The sequence below is a fragment of the Panthera tigris genome, chromosome F2, assembly GCF_018350195.1.
Source record: "Panthera tigris isolate Pti1 chromosome F2, P.tigris_Pti1_mat1.1, whole genome shotgun sequence".
Lineage (NCBI taxonomy): Eukaryota > Metazoa > Chordata > Mammalia > Carnivora > Felidae > Panthera > Panthera tigris.
The window spans coordinates 20100618-20120472 of NC_056676.1; the positions used below are offsets into that span (position 1 = coordinate 20100618).

The 19855-nt window shown below is 40.8% G+C and overlaps 1 protein-coding gene across 4 annotated transcripts in view; it reads right to left on the bottom strand.

The window, feature by feature from the left end:
- Window positions 1–19855, bottom strand: part of SLCO5A1 (solute carrier organic anion transporter family member 5A1) — a 307342-nt gene that overhangs the window by 25516 nt on the left and 261971 nt on the right. For all 4 annotated transcript variants that reach the window (XR_006213027.1, XR_006213026.1, XR_006213025.1 and 1 more), the window contains one exon: window positions 6376–6574. Coding sequence is in view for 1 of the 4 variants with exons in the window: in XM_042973270.1 (XP_042829204.1) it covers window positions 6376–6574 (199 nt within the window). In the remaining 3 variants the exon portion in view is untranslated. The remainder of the gene's footprint in view (window positions 1–6375; window positions 6575–19855) is intronic.

Sequence of the window (19855 nt, forward strand, 5' to 3'; positions counted from 1 at the left end):
GTCATCAGGAACGAGGCGCCTGAGTGGCTCAGTCGGTTGAGCATCCAACTTTGGCTCAGGTCACGATCTCATAGTTCATGAGTTCGAGCTCCATGTCAGGCTCTGTGCTGACAGCTCAGAGCCTGGAGACTGCTTCGGATTCTATGTCTTCCTCTGTCTCTCCTCCCCGCCTCCCTCCGCACTCATGCCCTGTCTCTCTCTCTCTCTCAAAAGTAAATAAACATTAAAAATTTAAAAAAAAAAAGACATCAGGATGTTATGAAAAGGGAACACTCAGAATACAACAAAGAAAAAAGTTATTCTCAAAATAAAAAGACAATTTACATAAAGAATAGAAAACAAAGCATGGAAGAATCTCTCAGAGCGAAGGACATAGGAAATACAAGAGAACAAATGAAACATTTGTTTCATTTACAAAGGCAACCAGTCCATAAGTTCCAACAACAGATTAGCAGGAATCCTGGAGAGAGCATGGAAAATGGAGAGAGTGTGTAAAGCTATAGCAGAAGAAAACCTCCCTGGAGTTTAAGACATACGTGTGAGATTAAGACGGTTCAGAGAGTGCCTAATGTAATGAATGAACAAAGCCCTAGGCCAAAACATTCATTCATCTGTTCATTCCTTCATGCAACAAACGCTGTGCATTGCTTCAGATGGTGGGGATGTGGTTATGATATAGACAGCTGTAGTAACTGTTCTCAAGGAGTTCATAGTTTAGAAACAGAAGACAAGAGCAGAGCACGTACTTAAACAAGATAACTTCAGCTAGTGGTAAGTGCTACGAGGAAATTAAGGAGGAGTAATGCAATAAAGGGGAGAATGGGTTCCCTTAGGTTGGGGAGAGAGGAAGAGCCTCTCTGAGAAAGTGACATTGGAAGGGTCCAGCCAAGACAAAATTGGATGGTAAAGCATTCCTTATGAAATTTCAGAACACCTTGGATAAAAAATTTCCTAAAATCGTCCAAATAAAGTTGGCTACAGAGAAATGAGAGCTAGGCCTGGAGTTAAATTTCTTACCAGCAACATTAGATGCTAGATGACAAAGCAGTGGTTTCAAAGTTCTCCGAAAAGCAATTTATAACTTATAATTCCATACCTACTCAAACTATCTTTAAATGTGAGAGAAAGAATAAAGATGCTTTAATACATTTACAGGATCAAAAAGTTTTTCTTCCCACGGGCTCTTTCCTAGGGAGGTATCTGGGTATTTTTCTCTAGCAAAACAAGGAGTTAACAAACAAATAAACACACAAACAACTAAAAAAGTGGATACAACTGAGATACATGAAAGGAAGGTTCCAGAATATAAATTACGCCTAGAGAGCAACTAGTCCAACTGAAATAAGATTACAGAAAAACAAGAATTCAATAAAACAAAGTGTGTTGAGAACTTAAAAAATAATATGAGCATGGAAAAGGCTAGTAGTCGGGGAAAGAAGAATAGGCCTTTAGAACTCAAGGACAGGGGACACCTGGCTGGCTCAGTCAGCTGAGTGTCCAACTCTTCCTTTTGGTTCAGATCATGATCCCGTGGTTCACGAGATCGAGCCCCGTGTCAAGATCTGCTGACAGCAAGAAGCCTGCTTGGGATTCTCTCTCTGCCTCTCTCTCTTGCTCTCAAAATAAATAAACTTTAAAAAAAAAAAAAAAGAACTCAAGGACAGACAACACAAGTAAGCTGTGGTCTAAATGTACAATTTTAAGCAGATTTCCATCCCCACTCTAGTTAGTGGATGACTACTTTTTCCCTCATGCCTTTATTTTCTGGAGAAAATAAACCAAAGTCTACGGATGTAAGAACATCACATATAAAGAAGACCTTTGGTGAGATGCTAGAATGATGGCAGGGGAATTAGGTAAAAGTCTACAGAATGAACAGAAGGACCCAGGTCCCTTCCCACCACCATCCCACTCCCAGCCCTAGAACACCAGGAGCTAGGCTTACAACCCTGAATCTATCTCAACACAGCTCCAGCCGAGAAACAGGAGAACCCTTCTCCTGAGCAGCCAAAGCACTCCAGAGGTAAGGCCTCAAGTCCTGACATGCATTACCCCAATGAAAATGCCAGCTCCCCATCTCCCATTACCTACGGTGAGATCCACCAAATGACAAGCTCTACTGTCAGACCAGAGCACTGACCTAGCTTTTTAAATGCATGTTCTTCAATACTAAGAGAAAGCTAAGGATCACCAGAAATGTAAGGGAAGCTTCCAACATAATCAGGACAGCAAAATAAATAGAAAGCAGGACTCAGAGGACATAGACAATTCAGGAAGGAAAACAAACTCTAAATAATGTTGGAGAAGTAAGAGAAGGGATTCCACCTATGAAGCCAGAGGACTAGAAGCAAAAAAACAATCAAAAATTTGGATGTTAAAAATACAGGGGCACCTGGGTGGCTCAATTGGTTCAGCTTAGGTGATAATCCTGCAGTTCGTGAGTTCGTGAGTTCAAGCCTCACGTTGGGCTCTGCTGACAGTGCGGAGCCTGCTTGGGATTTTCTCTCTCTCTCTGCCCCTCTTGTGCACTCTCTCTCTCTCTCAAAAATAAATAAATAACTTTTGAAAAAATACAATATTCAAAATAAAGATTTAGCAGAAGACTGAAAAAAATAGAGCTGAAGAAATCTTTCCAAAAGTAGCACAAAAAAAGTGTTTTATACAATATAGGTGAAAAAGAATACTAGAGAATCAATGAAGGAGAGAGAAGAGAAAAAATGATGAGGAAAAAATATCAAAATTTAAGTAAAAAATAAAAACAAAACTGAAGGACAGTTTCCAGACATTAAAAGCTCACGTAAGTGCTCGGAGCAGGGGGTGGGAGGGGTGGAAACCCACTCCAAAGTATATCATGATGAAATTCAGGAACACCAGGAGTAAACTGGAAGCTCCTAGAAAGAAAAAATAGGGTACGTACAAAAGACTGGGAAAAAGAAAGGCCAGATTTCCCACAATAGCACGAGAAATTAGATGACAATGGAGTAATAAAATTGAGTGAAAATGATTCATCCAATCTAAAATTCTTTACCCAGCCAACTTGGCAATCAAATATAACAGCTTTTTTTGAAAAGCTATTTCATGAACAATATTCAGAAAAAAAAAAAAAAGTTACAGCCTTTATAGCCTTCCTGTAGCTACTGAGGGATGTGCTCTCACAAAATGAGGGACGAGCCAAGGAAGAGGCATGTGAGCTCAGAGGAACAAAGGATCCGTACAGAGGCAAACGGGATTCCAGGGAGCCGACCGGGCGCAGCTAGGACTCTGATTAGATGACTCCAAGGGGTGGGAAATGGAATCACGAGGTTATCAGACAGGAGAAAAATCACAGCGAGATAGTTTGAGCCCTTAGAGAATGTAGGAAGCCAGACACACATTCAGAGAGAACAAAGGAAATGAAAATAAAACAATTATGAATTCCAGGAAAATCAACGTTGTACACAAGAAGAAATCTAATCATGACATACTGCTTGTGCCTCAGCAGTTAATAATACTGGCAGGATCAAGCATAAGAATATCCAAGAAGGATTTGACCACAATATATGAAGGGAAAACTGAACTCCTCATTTATCAAGATAGGAAGTCATACATAATGTCTCAATTTGGTTAATTTACACATTATGTCTTGAAAATACAGAGGTAAATACCAAAAGAGTATTTGTGATGACTGATAACAATAGCTAACTTCCAGTGAGCGCTTACTGTGTGCCAGGCACCAAGGTGAGAGCTTTACACGTGCTACTCATGCTGTCCCCGCCTGCAGCCTCTAAGGTGATTTTTATTGCTGTAGATGAAATGTTTGGGTCCCCGCAGCATTCATAGGTTGAAAACTAACCCCCCAGTGTGATGATATTTGGAGGTTGGGCCTTGGGGAGGTGATTAGGCCATGAGGTTGGAGCCCTCATGAATGGGATGACTGCCCTTATGAAAAGGACTCTAGAGAGATGTCCTACCCCTTCCACCATATGAGGACACAGAGAAAAGACCGCCATTCATGAATCAGGGAGGGGAGCCTCATAAGACACCGAATCTGCCGGCACCTTGATCACGACTTCCCGGCCTCCAGAACCATGAGCAATAAATTTCTGTTGTTTCTAAACCACCCAGTCTATGATACTCTGTTACACCTGAAGGAACTAAGGCATTATTATCATCACCCTATTTTACAGATGAGGATACTGAGGCTTACAGTTAAACAACTGGCCAAGCAAAGTGAAGATGCAAATCAGATTTAACTCAAGAATCTGGGCTCCTATTCTAAACTGCCCTTAAATTTTTGAAGACTTTATTTCCTATGCCATTGTAATAGGCACGGAAAAGAAGTTGTGTATCAGTACGTGCATTGCCCAGACCCACATCTCTTGGTGAAAAAAAGACTCCTGAGACAAGTGACCATATTCTGTCATCCAAATAAGCTCTGATTGGCAGTCCCTCCTTTTTTCTTTCTGATATTCTAGGTTGGCTAAGTGAAATTAAAGCTCTTCTTGTTCAAAGTTCAAGTGGAACATTTTATAAGATAAAACTCCACTGAAAATCAAAAGGATACGGTGCTCGTTGATACCAAGCACCAAAATCTAGGCACTGAAATTCTGTCCAATAAGTAGATTCTAATAACCCCCAATATGCTCAAGAAATATAAGTTATGGTTGTCATAGCTCTCAAAGAAGAATTTTCCACCTTCCTTTGGACAGGGTGTGGGAAACTGACCCTCAGATCCATTGCTGGTAAGGGTACAAATTTATACAACACCCGGGGAGGCAATATTCAGTGCAATCTCATTTCTGGGAATCTATCCTACAAATACATGGCACACAGGAGAAGTGATATAGGCATGAGATTATTTTTTGCAGCATTATTTTTAATGACTGAAGATTGGAAACCGCCTGTCAAATGGGGACTGGTTAAATTACAAAACAGAATTAAATGAAATGTTACATAGCAGTTAAAAGGAGTGCAAACGGTACAGACTCTGAATTCTCTGGGGTGAAGTCTGAATTAAGTTTGATGTAACATCCAGCACAGCCACCCTGGGTCATAAAATCTTCAATTTTCAAGGATTTAGTCATCTGCTTGTTTAGCGTAGCCATTATTAAAAGTTAAGTTATATAGGGAGGCCTGGGTGTCTCAGTCAGTTAAGCGGCCGACTTCGGCTCAGGTCATGATCTCACGGTCCGTGAGTTCGAGCCCCGCATCGGGCTCTGTGCTGACAGCTCAGAGCCTGGAGCCTGTTTCAGATTCTGTGTCTCCCTCTCTCTGACCCTCCTCCGTTCATGCTCTGTCTCTCTCTGTCTCAAAAATTAATAAACGTTAAAAAAAATTTTTTTAAGGTAAGTTATATAAACTTACAGTTAAATAAATAATACAAAGATAATAAATACTCAATTCATTACCTCCTAATTATTTTATTATACTACTCTCTACGTCTTCACCAGGCTCTTTAAGTCTAAATACCTCTTTGATAGAAATATTATATAATGGTACGTGACTGGGCATCTCCTCCCAGCTTGGTGTTCAGTATCTTCACGCGGTTAGCTTGAAATCAGCGTCAGTGGGGATAGTCAAATCTCTGAAATCGGCAAATGCTACAGGTTGGAACTTTTTTCTTAGCTGTGTGTTACATATTATCAGCATTACCCCCAGTACGTGTGTTCTGTACCTCAGTTTTGCCATCTGTAAAACCAAGATAATCATAGAACCTACCTGATAGGGTTGTCATGAGGATTAATGAGTAAAGCATCGGAGAGTGTCGATATAAAGGTAGGCTAGGTTCTGTATTATTACTACTGGCACAGAAAGATCTCCAAGCTATATTGTCATATATTTTTTAAAGCTGGGAAAGCATATATAGAATGCTACCTTTTGGCTATAACACAGGTAAAACTTTAAATACATGTTCATAGTCTCTTCGATAAAGAAGCCTTGGCAGGACACGTAAGAAATGAATTAAAGTGCCTGACTCGTTTGTCTCTGATGGGGGGGATGAGGTGGAGGACTTGGGTAAGAGCAAGACTTTTCATTCCCGTTACATTGCCACTGAGCTTTATGTTCTTCGACTACGTGAACATATTAGCGACTCAAAACATTGCATTATAAAGAAGAATCATTTCCTTTAACCCAACAAGCATCTCCTCCTCATCTGTTATAACCAAAATACTAGGAGACACTCTGTGAGGGTCAAAAGGGGCATGAACCAAGGAGGGACCAGGGCCGCTGCCTTCCACGAGTGCATGCCCCCCCCCGCGCCCCCCCAGGAGACGAAACGTGCACAGGAGACCCTCCTAGAGCAGGAGACGGTCCAGCCCTGGGTACCAACACTACAGGGCTTTGCACTCAACTCATGATCAGGACGATACAAAATGGCTCTTTCAGGATACTTACCCTGTTGTATATGGGATGTTTATGCCCCCTAGATTAATACTTTCACATCCAACGATAAACAGGGTGGAAAAACACAGTAAAGATACACCACTGCAGATCATGGCTAGTTTCGCAGATTCTCTTGCACCAAGTTTCAGTTTTTTTATAATGTAGCCTCCCAGGACAATCCCCACACCGGCACTGGGGACAATAATAACACCTAGAGAGAAGAACGGAAGGACAGGATTACTCTGAAGGTTAACGTACACTGTAATTTGTTTTCTAATTACTCCTGTTCCTACTTACGGATTAGCACTGAGGAAAAAAAAAATCCCGTAATCAATAAATCTTCAATGTGTATGATTTTATAGTATAATTTGTTTTCAACACATACAACCAACAAAGGACACATATCCAGAATGTAAAATAACTTTTACAAATCAATAAAATAAAGACAAGCAACCCACTGAAAAAGTGAACGAAACGTGAACAGGCCCTTCACTAAAGAGGAAATCCAGCTGACCAACAAACACATGAAGGTGCTCACCCTCATTGCTAAGAGGGAAATACAAGTTAAAACCATAGTAAAATACTACTCTGCACCAATTGTGTCGATAAAAATTTAAAAGGCCGATGCTACCACATGTTGGCGAACTCATAGAGCAGTGGTCACTCTCTGCACAGCTGGTGGATGTAAACTGTGACAGCTACTTTGAGAACAGTTTGCCATTATCTGGTAGAATTGAAGATACACCCATCCTGTGACAATCCTGGATCTATACCCTAAGGAAACTCAGGCACATGGGGATCAAAAGAAGTGTACCAGAGGGGAGCCTGAGTGTCTCGGTCAGTTAAGCTCTGACTCTTGATTTCGGCTCAGGTCACGATCTCACAGTTCATGGAATTGGGCCCCTTGTCAGGCTCTGTGCTGACAGCACAGAAACTGCTTGGGATTCTCTCTCTCCCTCCCTCCCTCTCTGCCCCTCCCCTGTTTGTGTACACATTCTCTCTCTCTCTCTCTCTCTCTCTCTCTCTCTCTCTCTCTCAAAAATAAATAAATACACATTTAAAAAAAGAAGTGTACAAGAAATCTGATGCATCTTAATAGCCAAAAACTGGAAATAAACCAAATGTCCATTAATAGATACATTGCATGTTATAAATTCATATAATGAAAGGCCACTCTACAGCAACAAAAGTGAAGGTCATGACAATGCTCAACTATGAGGATGGATCATACAAATGCAATGCTCGATGAAAGAAACAAAACAGAACACATGACATGAGGGCATCTGTAGAAAGTTCAAGTGCAGATAGAACTGAATGCTTTGTTTAGGAATACATATATAGGCAGCGCCACTACGAAGAAAACCGAGAAAATAAGGGTCATAAATCCAAGATAGTAGGGGGAACAGGTGGGGTCAGGAAAGGATACAGGGTGCTCCTGGAGTACTGAAAACATGCCATTCCATGCCCTGGGTAATAGTGACACAAATGTCCACTTTATGATTATTCATAATCTCTCAATTTTGATTCACATATTTCTGTGTGCATTATGTTTCACAGGTTTTTTTTAAGCTAAGAGAAAAGCTATATTGCCTGCCCCAAGAACCTCATAATCTAAAATAAAAATAAACAAATTAGACTCCAATAAGACAATTAGACAAAAGGCAGGAAGAATACTGGAAAAGAAGCATGTGAGCCTTCTCTGGGAGAAATCAGGGAGGGCTTCACAGAAGCGGCAGTATTTGTATTTAGCCAAGTATGAAGAAAGTAAGGTGAAGACTGAAATGAGACAAATACGTCACGAGAGATCTTGGCAAGAGCAATGTTAATGGTGTTGTGAAGGAAGAAGCCAGATTCAGACTCTTTCCAGAACTTGGGCTACAAAAGGAAAAATGGGTATGGGTCTAGGGTAAGAGTGGGATTAAGGAAGAGTTTGGACTTGGAGAATGTCATGCATTTGCTAAGACTGGAGGGGACTAAGCATATGTATATACTGACAAAAACAGACTAAAAAGGAAGGGGAGGTTAAATATGGAGGGAAAGGTTTATCTGATACCAATGCACGATCCTTGAGAAGTCAAGAGAATATGGAATTAACAGCATAGATGATCACATTAGCACTAGATGGGGAGAGAGAGAGACCCCTTAATTCCAGCTAGGAACAGGATAGGGGAGAAGGGGGTGGGGGAGAAGTCAACAGGTAGCTCCTCAAACTGTAGCTTTTCTGTTTCATAATTTTTCCATTATTTTGCAGACATAATGTAATACGTGTTACAACAGAATGCTTGAAAAGCATAGAGAAGTATGAAGGAACAAACTCCACTGATTACATCCTGGCATATTTCACTCCAGTCTTTTTTCCATGCTTTTTTTCTTTAAGAATTGGTAACATGCTATAGATTCTTTTTTTACATGGTTTTGGTTTTTTATTTCCGGGTGTGTTTGTTTTTTCTGTATAATTGAAAACAAAACTAACTCTTAGAGGAAAGGGATATTGAGGAATTTTTTTTATTTTTATTTAAAGAAAATTTTTTTAATGTTTATTCATTTTTTGATAGAGACAGAACATGAGCGGGGAAGGGGCAGAGAGAGAGAGGGAGACACAGAATCTGAAACAGGCTCCAGGCTCCGAGCTGTCAGCACAGAGCCCGACGCGGGGCTCGAACTCACGGACCGTGAGATCATGACCTGAGCCGAAGTCGGTCGCCCAACCAACCGAGCCACCCAGGAGCCCCAGGGATAGTGAGAATTTTAAATACAGCCAAGGATTAGAATAATTGTTGTAGGAGAGTAAAATGGGAATATGCAATAGGCTTTGCAAGTGGAGAGCCCAACGGGTCCAGATGAGATTGGCTTTCGGAAGTCTGTAGTCTCCAGCAGCGCACACGGTTGGACGGTTTTTGCTCCAGCATGTTCAGCAACCCACATAAAGGAGCAGAGAAGGATTAGATTAATCTAAAACCTGAGCTTTGCCTGGCAACCAGTGTTCATCTTGTAATCCCCACGACAGCCCTGATTTTGCAAAATCAGTAATGACCTTTTTACAGATGAGGAAACTGGCAGCTCAGAGGAGTGATTGATCCCACAGTGCACACAAGGGAGAGAGTGTCTCACAAGGAAAAGTGAGGTCTCTGATTCCCAGCCCAGCACTCTGTCCACATCACCACAGAGGTCTCTGAGAGTTAACAGGTCCCTGGAATCTTCTAGGTAAATTGACCAGAGCTCTGGGCTTAAATGAGCTGCTTAATAAAATATCATCATCGTTAAGGAAGAGTACGCATTCTATCTACACAAATAAATAGGCAAGACTTTCTCTTTAAAGTGAAAATGACACATTCATGAAATCTTTATTTCAATTAAATAATTTATACTGTTCTAGACCCCCAGGATAACAAACAAAACAAACCTCCATGCTCATAGCTCAAGTCACAATGTAAAAGTAATATAATTGGGGTGCCTGGGTGGCTCAGTTGGTTAGGCGGCCGACTTTGGCTCAGGTCATGATCTCGCAGTCTGTGAGTTTGAGTTAGGGCTCTGTGCTGACAGCTCAGAGCCTGGAGCCTGTTTCGGATTCTGTGTCTCCCTCTCTCTGACCCTCCCCTGTTCATGCTCTGTCTCTCCTGTCTCAAAAATAAATAATAAATAAATAAATAAATAAATAAATAAATAAATAAATAAATAAATAAAAATAAAAGTAATATAATTTATTTGACTATGCGTTCTAATCAGTATTCAACTCTTCAAAACAGCAAATTTGTCACCGGTAAATATGAGGTTATATTGAACAGAGTGAAGACGCCTTAAAATTTTCTCCTGATGTCCCCGTCTCATCTAAATCTCACTGCACTATCCAAACAGAAATTCTGACCATCCGTTCATGGTAATCTGTACATCATTCAGATCTCCAGCTTAAGTAAGAGACCCAAACGTCTCCTTGTTAGAATATCAGGCACAGGGGATAAATAGGGCAGATTTGGTGCTGGGGAGAACGGGGGTAACAGTAGAGCCTCCTCGCTGCCCCTTCTGAAAGCCTGGCTCTGGGGAAACCAGATTGTGCAGAGCCTGGAGGGGCTGGAAGTTGGTTTCCCACCCAGCACCACACTGCATCCTAGGCCTGGCCAACTCCCCCACTGCCTTGTAGGGAGGGGAAATTACAGGCATCTTCTGCTTTCGCTAACCAAAAGAAATCCAAAGAGGATTTTCACTTTTATGGGGGGAAAAAAAAGGCGAAGAGTGAAAATAGCATTCAGCATTTGTTTGGCAACAAGGGGTTATAAAGGCACTGAGAGCGGCCCCGCCAAGCCCCTTCCCTGGGAACCACACTCAGCATCTCAGCATCAGGCCCCGCAGCTTTGAAGTGTCTGCGAGCATCTGTGCTTTATCTCCATTTGTTTTGTGCATCATCAGGAAGAGGTTCCTAAGGTATCAGAAGAGCCTAAGAGGGGTTGTATTTTGAGCCTGGTAATGCTCAACATTTTTTCCATATAAATTAACTATAACTGCTTCTCCGCTTTATGCCCTTCTGGCTTATGAAAGGCTTCATTGGAACACTCGACTTTCAGATAGCAATAAATAAATATTATAAGATGTAAATATATAAGATGGGATCTCCCAGCAGAAGCTGCCCACCTGCCACGCACCGTGTCTGCGTTCAAATCCACCTCACTGGCTGGTGCTCACCCCTTCCCTTTGTCCTCAGAACCCAGAGACCCCTCTTCCAACTGCCTCCTGGCTCCTCAGAGCCTCTGCTCCCTATCAGCCCCTTTCCCAGCCCTGGCGGGATGGCTGTGCAGTCCCCGAGTTTCTGCTCCTCACGCCCTCTAGTGGCCAAGACATGGCTGGGACCCAGGGGGTACAAGAGGGTGTGGGCAGGGGAAAAAAGCATCAAGTCTGTGTGTATGAGGGGAGACGGTGGAGGTCTGAACTCAGGGACCCAGCCTAAGGTAGTGGTAGAGGATAGAAGCCAGTGCATTTGCAGATGTCTAAGAGACAAATGCAGGCAAGAGTACAGGCCACATGGACACATTCCCGGAGTTCAAATCTCAGCTCTGCCACCTACAAACTGTGTGTCCTTGGACAAATTTCTGAATATTCCCAGGCCTCCGATTTTCTCATCTGTAAAATGTGGCTAAGAATAGTATCTTCCGTCTACGGCCATACCACCCTGAACGCGCCCGATCTCGTCTGATCTCGGAAGCTAAGCAGGGTCGGGCCTGGTTAGTACTTGGATGGGAGAATAGTATCTTCCTCATAGGTTGTTAGCTTTAAGTGAGTTAAGAGATATAAAGTGCTTAAGACAGTGTCTGACTCATAGTATACGAGTCAGGACTTAATAAATGTTGGTGATCATCATCATCATAAATATGAACATCATTATTATCTACCTAATATTAATATGTTTAACATTTGCACAAATCAACATATTGACATTATAATTAGGCAAAAATCTCTATATGCTATTTTATCTATAGGATTGAATCTGTAAGATTGAACACTAAACTTTTATGTGTTCTTTAATATATAAGCCTTTGAGGTTTAGCTACTATGTAGTTTTTTTTTTAACATTTATTTATTCTTGAGAGATGGAGAGAGACAGAGCATGAGCAGGGGAGGGGCAGAGAGAGAGGGAGACACAGAATCTGAAGCAGGCTTTAGGCTCTGAGCTGTCAACACAGAGCCCAAGGCAGGGCTCGAACTCACAGACCGCGATATCATGACCTGAGCCAAAGTTGGACGCTCAACCGACTGAGCCACCCAGGCGCCCCACTACTATGTGTTTTAAACACATACATCTCTGTTAGCTATTTAGTACTGTGTGTATATATCTGAATTTAAAGACCTCATAGCTACATTAATTGTCAACAAAGCAGAGGATCCTGTTTGACTTCATAAAAGGTCTGTGAACATCCTGCTGTTTTCCAGTTGGAAATGTTTTTTCTACTTACTTATCCAAGCAAGTCAACATGTTAATTGTCCTACTTCCTTTCTTTCGCTTACGTCAAGCACTATCCCGTAATATTCAATTTTGAAGTTTTTACTCTGAGTCACAATATTGCTTGCCCTTATAAAGTGTAACTTCATGGAGCCCAAAGGTCTTTATGAAAAATGATATTCACTGAGTTGCCAAATATTAAAGCTACTGGTGGAATTTTTCCCCTCCCCTCTAGTTTTTGTCAATATGTAGAAATTATCTGTATTGCAAATAGACACGTAAAACATACCTATGCTTAATGCATGATTTGGGATGCAAAAAAACCTTAAACTGAAAAGGAAGAGGAAAAGATTAGGTGACCCACTCATCATCAAGAATGTTCCAGGCTTGGGGCGCCTGGGTGGCTCAGTCAGTTAAGCGGCCGACTTCAGCTCAGGTCACGATCTCGCGGTCCCTAAGTTCGAGCCCCGCATCGGGCTCTGGGCTGACGGCTCAGAGCCTGGAGCCTGCTTCCGATTCTGTGTCTCCCTCTCTCTCTGCCCCTCCCCCGTTCATGCTCTGTCTCTCTCTGTCTCAAAAATAAAGGTTAAAAAAAAAAATTAAAAAAAAAAAAAAAAAAAAAAAAAAGAATGTTCCAGGCTCAGGGAACTTGAATTGTGCCACTATTGCTATTGAACAATAATTCACTTTCATGGTACCCAGGGCTAACTCCTGTCATGAGGCCTTCCACTGTCTGTTGTGTTTACCTCTTTCTTCCCTGCTAGACTCTCAGGTCTTTGTACATGGCAGGGACTTTATCTTTATGATCTTCATACCTTTCTAGCTCTTACCAGGACCTGGAAATGTAGGGATGAAAGAACAAGCTTTGTTATTTAGAATTTATTATACAAAAACTTCAAATGGCTTATTCATTTCCATTTTCTAATTATTCCTGAACTAGGCTATATCCTATTTTACAAGTAGGAAATCTAAGACCTCATTCGGGACCAAAATAAGCTGCTAAAGATCAGTTTAAGCCTGGCAGGCACTAAATGATGCCTGAAAAATTTCGCTGTTATCAAAATTCTGAGTTGAGCGTTATTAGCAAAAATGTAACTGGCAAGCCACTGAAGGTGACAAGGCACGTGATGCCTATGATGTCCGCAGCCCTCTGATACCTCTTTTCTATCACGAAATCACAATGGTGCAAAATGTCCCACTGTGGTGTGAAGTTAACAGATACTCAGAATCTCAGATGCCCTCATGCGCTTTTCTCTAAATTCACTGACCCTATGTGTTTCACATCCAAAGTTTTCTTTAGTTATGTTGAAAAATAAATGGTTTGCAAACGTAAGTCAGTAAGAAATAAGCCATTGTGACTTTGAGGTTCTGCCGCTGCCTTGGGGGAAGGGAGCTGGGCACGGGGAAGGAAAAGAGGGGAAGGGAGCTGGGCACGGGAAGGGGGGAGGGGAAGGGAGCTGGGCACGGGGGGGGGGGGGGGGGGGGGGGGGGAGAAGACAGGGAGGGGAAGGGAGCTGGGCACCGGGGAAGGCGGGGAGGGGAAGGGAGCTGGGCACAGGGAAGGGGGGAGGGAAAGGGAGCTGGGCACGGGGAAGGGAGCTGGGCACAGGGAAGGAGGGGAAAGAACAGGATGGGCATCTGGAAAAGAAGGAAGACCAGTTTGTTCTCATTCATTCTCTATTTCTCCCTCTCTTTTTACACACACATACACATACACACGCACAGGTCTAGACTATATACCACATACAGTGACATACAGTATCTCATCTCATTCCCAGAATTGTATGGATTTTGAGTTGCTCTGAAATCAGAATGTGTCTTACAATCAAAAGTATCTTAGCCTCGTGGCATAATCGAATTAAAAGCATTTTCCTTTCATAGACTCCAAATCATGCAGCATCGTACAATTAATGGTGTCTTAGGCTGGAAGAAAGATAGCCTCTTTCCACATCACAGATGAGGAAACATCTAACGATGTGATAGAGCAGGGAAACAAACTCAAATTTATTTAACTTTTCCAAAGACTGTGCTTCTAATCTTATAATACAAAACAAATGTTTTTCCTATCATCCAGGGTAAATGAGTTTACCCTTTTCAGCTTCTACTTTTCCTTGCAACATTTTCTATAGGAAGTTAATCACAAGGAATAAAAGAATAAAAGGGGAATAAAAGAAGAGAATATTTAAAAAATCCAAACCTTAAAGCTAGCAAATTTTAAGTGCTCCGAGAATAGACAGCATAGTAAGCATACATTTTCACAAACAATACATAAATCCACAAAGTGTCACAAGAAGCACAATATATCTCTTCCTCCTGCATATCTCAGTATCACCCTTGTGAAAAATCTCAGAAATCCTTTCACAAACTATGATTCGGTGTATCGGGGTGAATGTCTGGTATCCCTTTTATAATTCAGTGGCTGTCGTAAGACAGAGAACAGACAGTTTCTTTAAATCCACAATATCTCATGGCATAACATCTAGTCACATTCTAAAGCAGGGGCAGCAAAGCCCAGAACCACGCCTTGTTTGGATTAGGAGAAGCAGCCCATGTGTATTGAAGGGAACAGCGTGTGCCACCATCAAAGCTACCAGTTCTGAAGGGAAGCCTATGGGCCAAATGGAAGAATTTATAGGAAGTTCTTTTAAGAATCCTCCCGAGGCGGATACGCCGGCAGGGTGGCTCGCCTCACACAAGGCTGCTGCAGACAGCCTGTCTCAAGTTTTGCCCCTCTGTAGTTAGAGGACACAGTGCGAGAAGCAGACCTCTCCGACCACAGCTTCCTCTCCGAGTGCCCGGCAACAGCCACAGTGTGGCTCAAATGGGATCACTTGCAGCTAACCAAGAGAGAATGCTCTGAAATTGCTTGCCTGGCCTTGCTGAAATTACTAATAAAGGCTTTCAATGGAAGACAGACTTCTAGAAGCCTCAGCCTCCGTGACTTCATCATGGAGATACAATATAAAGCTCATATTTAACTCCTACTAAGGCAAAGGGGGCTCATTCACCTACAATAACACTTTCTTCAACTCTGCCAACACAGGGAGACACTGTACAGGAGAAGGGAAACATGAGATTCCCAATCTCGGGGATCCGAGGTCTCGGGAGCACTGAAGGAAAGGTAATAGAAAGGTACATTCAGCAAAGAAAACAACCACACTTTTCATTTCAGGTTTTTGCAAAGGCCCGGCTACGATAATACATAACGGCAAATGCCAAGCTGCGTCAGGAAAGGGATTCAAAAATCAAATCAAATTAATATTTCATCTTTTATGGCTTAGAAACCTAAGTGTTTTCTGCATGTAGGCAATAAAACCACAGAGGGCAAGAACAACTCGGAATGATGAGATACAAAAATCAGAGTGTTGCCTTCCATTTTTCACCAGCTCTGGGCAACTTCAGGCAAAACAGCAAAAAGCTTGAACCAAATTACTGCAGAAAAGGAAAAAGCCTTGCAGAGGAAATTTCACAGAAGAATAATGGAGTCTTAGTAACTTTTTTGGTTTTTATAATAAGCCTCCAGCAAAGCCCTTGGTGTTAAGTTACTGCACTTTGTTTCCGTTCATAGAGGCAAGGGCTACAGATGTGGGCCAGTGCCAAATGCAAAACCCTCTTTGGAGGCCCTTTGGGCAAGATCCACTTTCTCTCTCAGCAGTTTTCAACTTCTCCCCTTTCCATTGTTGTCCAAATCCAGCCGCTCTCAGAGCTTTCCCATGGAGGAGGTTAATCGTCATTACGCCCACTAATAGCTGAGCCACAAAAACCCGACAAAGCTACCCTCCCCCTGGGAGAAGTAAGCAGATTTTTAAAACCCTATTTATCTGAAATTTTGAGACACACTTCTAAACACCTAACTATACCTGTTACAATGTCTTTGCTCCCCCCTCCAGGGGCCAAGTGCAGATTTGCTCATTAGATACCATATGAATTCTACCAAATTAATTCTAATTTCATGAGGTGGACCAGAGCACCCATTTAATAAATACAGTCAACGCACTAATCCAAATGTTCTGTGCCTCTTTTTCTTTTTTTTTTTTAAATTTACAGCTTCATTGAGCTATAATTAACATACCATACAATTCATCTACTTAAGTGTACAATCCAGTAACTTTCAGTATACTCCCAGACATACACAACCAATCCCACAATCATTGTTCGAACATTTTCACCACCCCAGAAGAAATTCTGTATCCATTAGCTATCACCCCATTTCCTTCAAACTGTCTCCCTCAGCCCTAGACAAACTCTAGTCTACTTTCAGGCTCTATGGATTTACCCATCGTAGCCATTTCATATAAATGGAGTCATACACTATGTCTGTCTTGCTTCTGTCATTTAGCATAATGTATATAAGGTTCATTCATACTGTAGCATGTATCAGTTCTTCATTCCTATTTATGGCCAAACAACCCATTGCACTGATATACCACCACGTTCGATTTATCCATTCATTCATCAATGGGTATTTGGGCTGTTCCTATTTGTGGCTATTATGAGTAATGTTGCGATGAATGTTCACGTTCAAGTTTCTATGTGGACATATGTTTCATTTCTCTGGATGCATGCCTAGAAATGGAATTTCTGGATCATACGGTGACTCTATGTTTGAGGAAGTGCCAAACTGTTTTCCAAAGTGGGTGCACCATTTGACATTTCTACCAGCAGTGCGTGAGGGTGCCAATTTCTTCCAATCTTTAATTGCTAATATCACAGATAACATTTGATTATTGTCATCTCAGTGGGTTTAAACTCGTATCTCATTGTGGTTTTGATTTTCACTTCCCTGATAACTAATGAGGTTGAGTATCTTCGTGTGGCCATTTGTATATCTTCTTTGGAGAAATATCTGTTCAGATCCTTTGCCCAATTTTTAATTACCTTATTTTTCTTTTTACTATTGAGTTGTAAGGATACTTTATATATTCTATTTAAAAATTTTTTTAATGTGTATTTATTTTTGAGAGAGGGAGAGACAGAGCACGAGTGGGGAAGGGGCAGAGAGAGGAAGACACAAAATCCGAAGCAGGCTCCAAGCCCTGAGCTGTCAGCACAGAGCCCTACCCAGGGCTCAAACCCACAGGCCATGAGATCATGACCTGAGCCAAAGTCGGACGCTTAACCAACGGAGCCACCCAGGCAGCCCTCTTGATACATTCTAGATACAAGTCTTTTATCAGATATAGATTTTCCAAATATTTTCCCCCATTCTGTGGGTTGCTTTTTACTTTTTTGTTGTTGTTTTGGAATTTTATTGGGTTTTTGGGTTTTATTTTATTTTGTTTTACTTTTCTGATGGTGTCCTTTGATTTATAAAAGTTTTTAATTTTGATGAAATCCAATTTATGTATTTTTTTCTTTGGTTATATTATCTAATCCAAGGTTACAAAGATTTATGCCTATTTTTATTTCCAAGGGTATCATAATTTTAGCTTTTACATTAAGGCCTTGGATCCATTTTGAGTTAGTTTTTACACATGGTGTGAGGTATGGGTCCAGCCTCATTCTTTTGCATATGAAGATTCAATTGTCCCAGCACCATTTTTTGAAAAGACTATTCTTTTCTCATTGAATGGTCTTGGCATCCTTGTTGAAAATAAGTTGATCATATATGTATGGGTTTGTTTCTGGACTTTCAATTCTATTCAATTGATATTTATGTTTATTTCAAGTCAGTGCCATATTGTCTTGATTATTGTTGCTTTTTATTAAGTTTGGAATCAAAAGGTCTAGGTCCTCCAACTTTTGTCTTTAACAAGATTGTTTTGGCTGTTCTGGGTTGCTTGCATTCCAAATGAATGTGTCAAATTCTGTAAAGAAGCCAGCTGGAATTTTGATGGGGATTATGCTGAATCTATCTAGGGAATACAGTCATCTTAATAACATTAAGTGCTCCAATTCATGAACATGAGACGTCTTTCTGTTTATTTAGGTTTTCTTTTTTTAAGCAATATTTTACAGTTTTTCAGAATATAAGTTTTGTACTTCTTTTATTAAATTTATTCTTAAGTATTAAATTCTTTCATGCTAGTGTAAATAGAATTTTTTTCCTTAATTTCTCTTTTAAAATTGTTCATTGCTAGTGTCTAGAAATACTATTGATTTTTGCATGTTACTCTTTTATTTTCCAACTTCACTGAATTCATTTACTAGTTCTAATACTTTTCTAGTGGATTCCTTAGGATGTTCTCTACATAAGATCATATACTCTCAGTAGAGGTAGTTTTACATCTTTCTTTTCAATCCAAATGTCTTTTATTTCAGTCTCTTAGTTAATTGCCCTGGCTAGAATCTCCAGTGCAATGGTGAATACAAGTGGCAAGAACAGATATCTTGGTCTTGTTCCTGATCTTAGGGGGAAAGTATCAGTTTTTCATAAGTATGATGTCAGCTGTGGGTTTCTTGCAGATGCCTTTTAATTCATCATGTCTTAATCTCCAATCATTTAAATAGTAGTCAAACTAAAATTCATTTCTGTTGTTACTTAAAAATGTGTTGCTAAGTATAACCTTCAGAAAACTCATAAAATATACAATTTTTAAGACACATCAGGGCACCTGGGTGGCTCAGTACATTGAGTGTCTGACTCTTGATTTCAACTCAGGTCTTGATCTCACGGTTTGTTAGATTGAGCTCCGCATCAGTCTCTGTACTGACAGTGCGGAACCTGCTTGGGACTCTCTCTCTCCTTCTCTGCCTCTCCCTTGCACATGCACTCCCTCTCTCTCTCTCTTTCTCTCTCTCTCTCTCAAAATAAATAAACTTTTTTCAAAAGCTTTTTTTTTTACCTTAACAGAAAACACTTATTGAGCACCTACTGTATATGAGATTTTGTACTAGACTCTGGAGATAAATAGTGCATAAAACCGACAAAAATCCCTGCCCACATTGAGTTTACAATGTACTGTAGGAAAACCAGATAATAAAAAATAAATCAAGAACTAAGCAATTCTTACTGAATGTTAGAAGGTGAAAGCAGTCCAGAGAAAAAGGTTGAGCCTAGCAAGGAAAATCAAGACTTCTGGGAGAAGAGTTGCATTTTTTAATGGGGGATGCTGGTCTCACTGACATGGGGCCATTTGAGCAAAAACCTGGAGGACAGAGAGTGCAGCATGCACAGGGAATACATGATATCCTAATTATACACTGTGTTCATCTATCCACTGAATTTTCATCTATCCACTGAAGTAAGTTTACTGAGAGCCGAGATTATTATTAAAGGTCACAACATTTTATAACTAGAAGAAAATTCAAAAAATGATCAACCTTCCTTGGCTTCTGAAAGAGAAAGCTTAAGCTAGAAAACTAAGAACTCAGCAAAGCAGTGACACATGAAATGGAAATCTTAACCAGTATGATACATTCTGCACTTTATACCTAAAGACTTTGTTGTGTTTCAAAAGACATGCATAATTCCAACAGGTAATAATACCCACAAAATAAGTTTTATAGATAGAAACATACTCTAGTAATCTAATGGTCTGAGCAACTTTGGAGGACACCAAACCAACTATCAGAACTTAGGTTTCAGAAATCTACTAAAAAAAAAAAATCTACTAATTAATC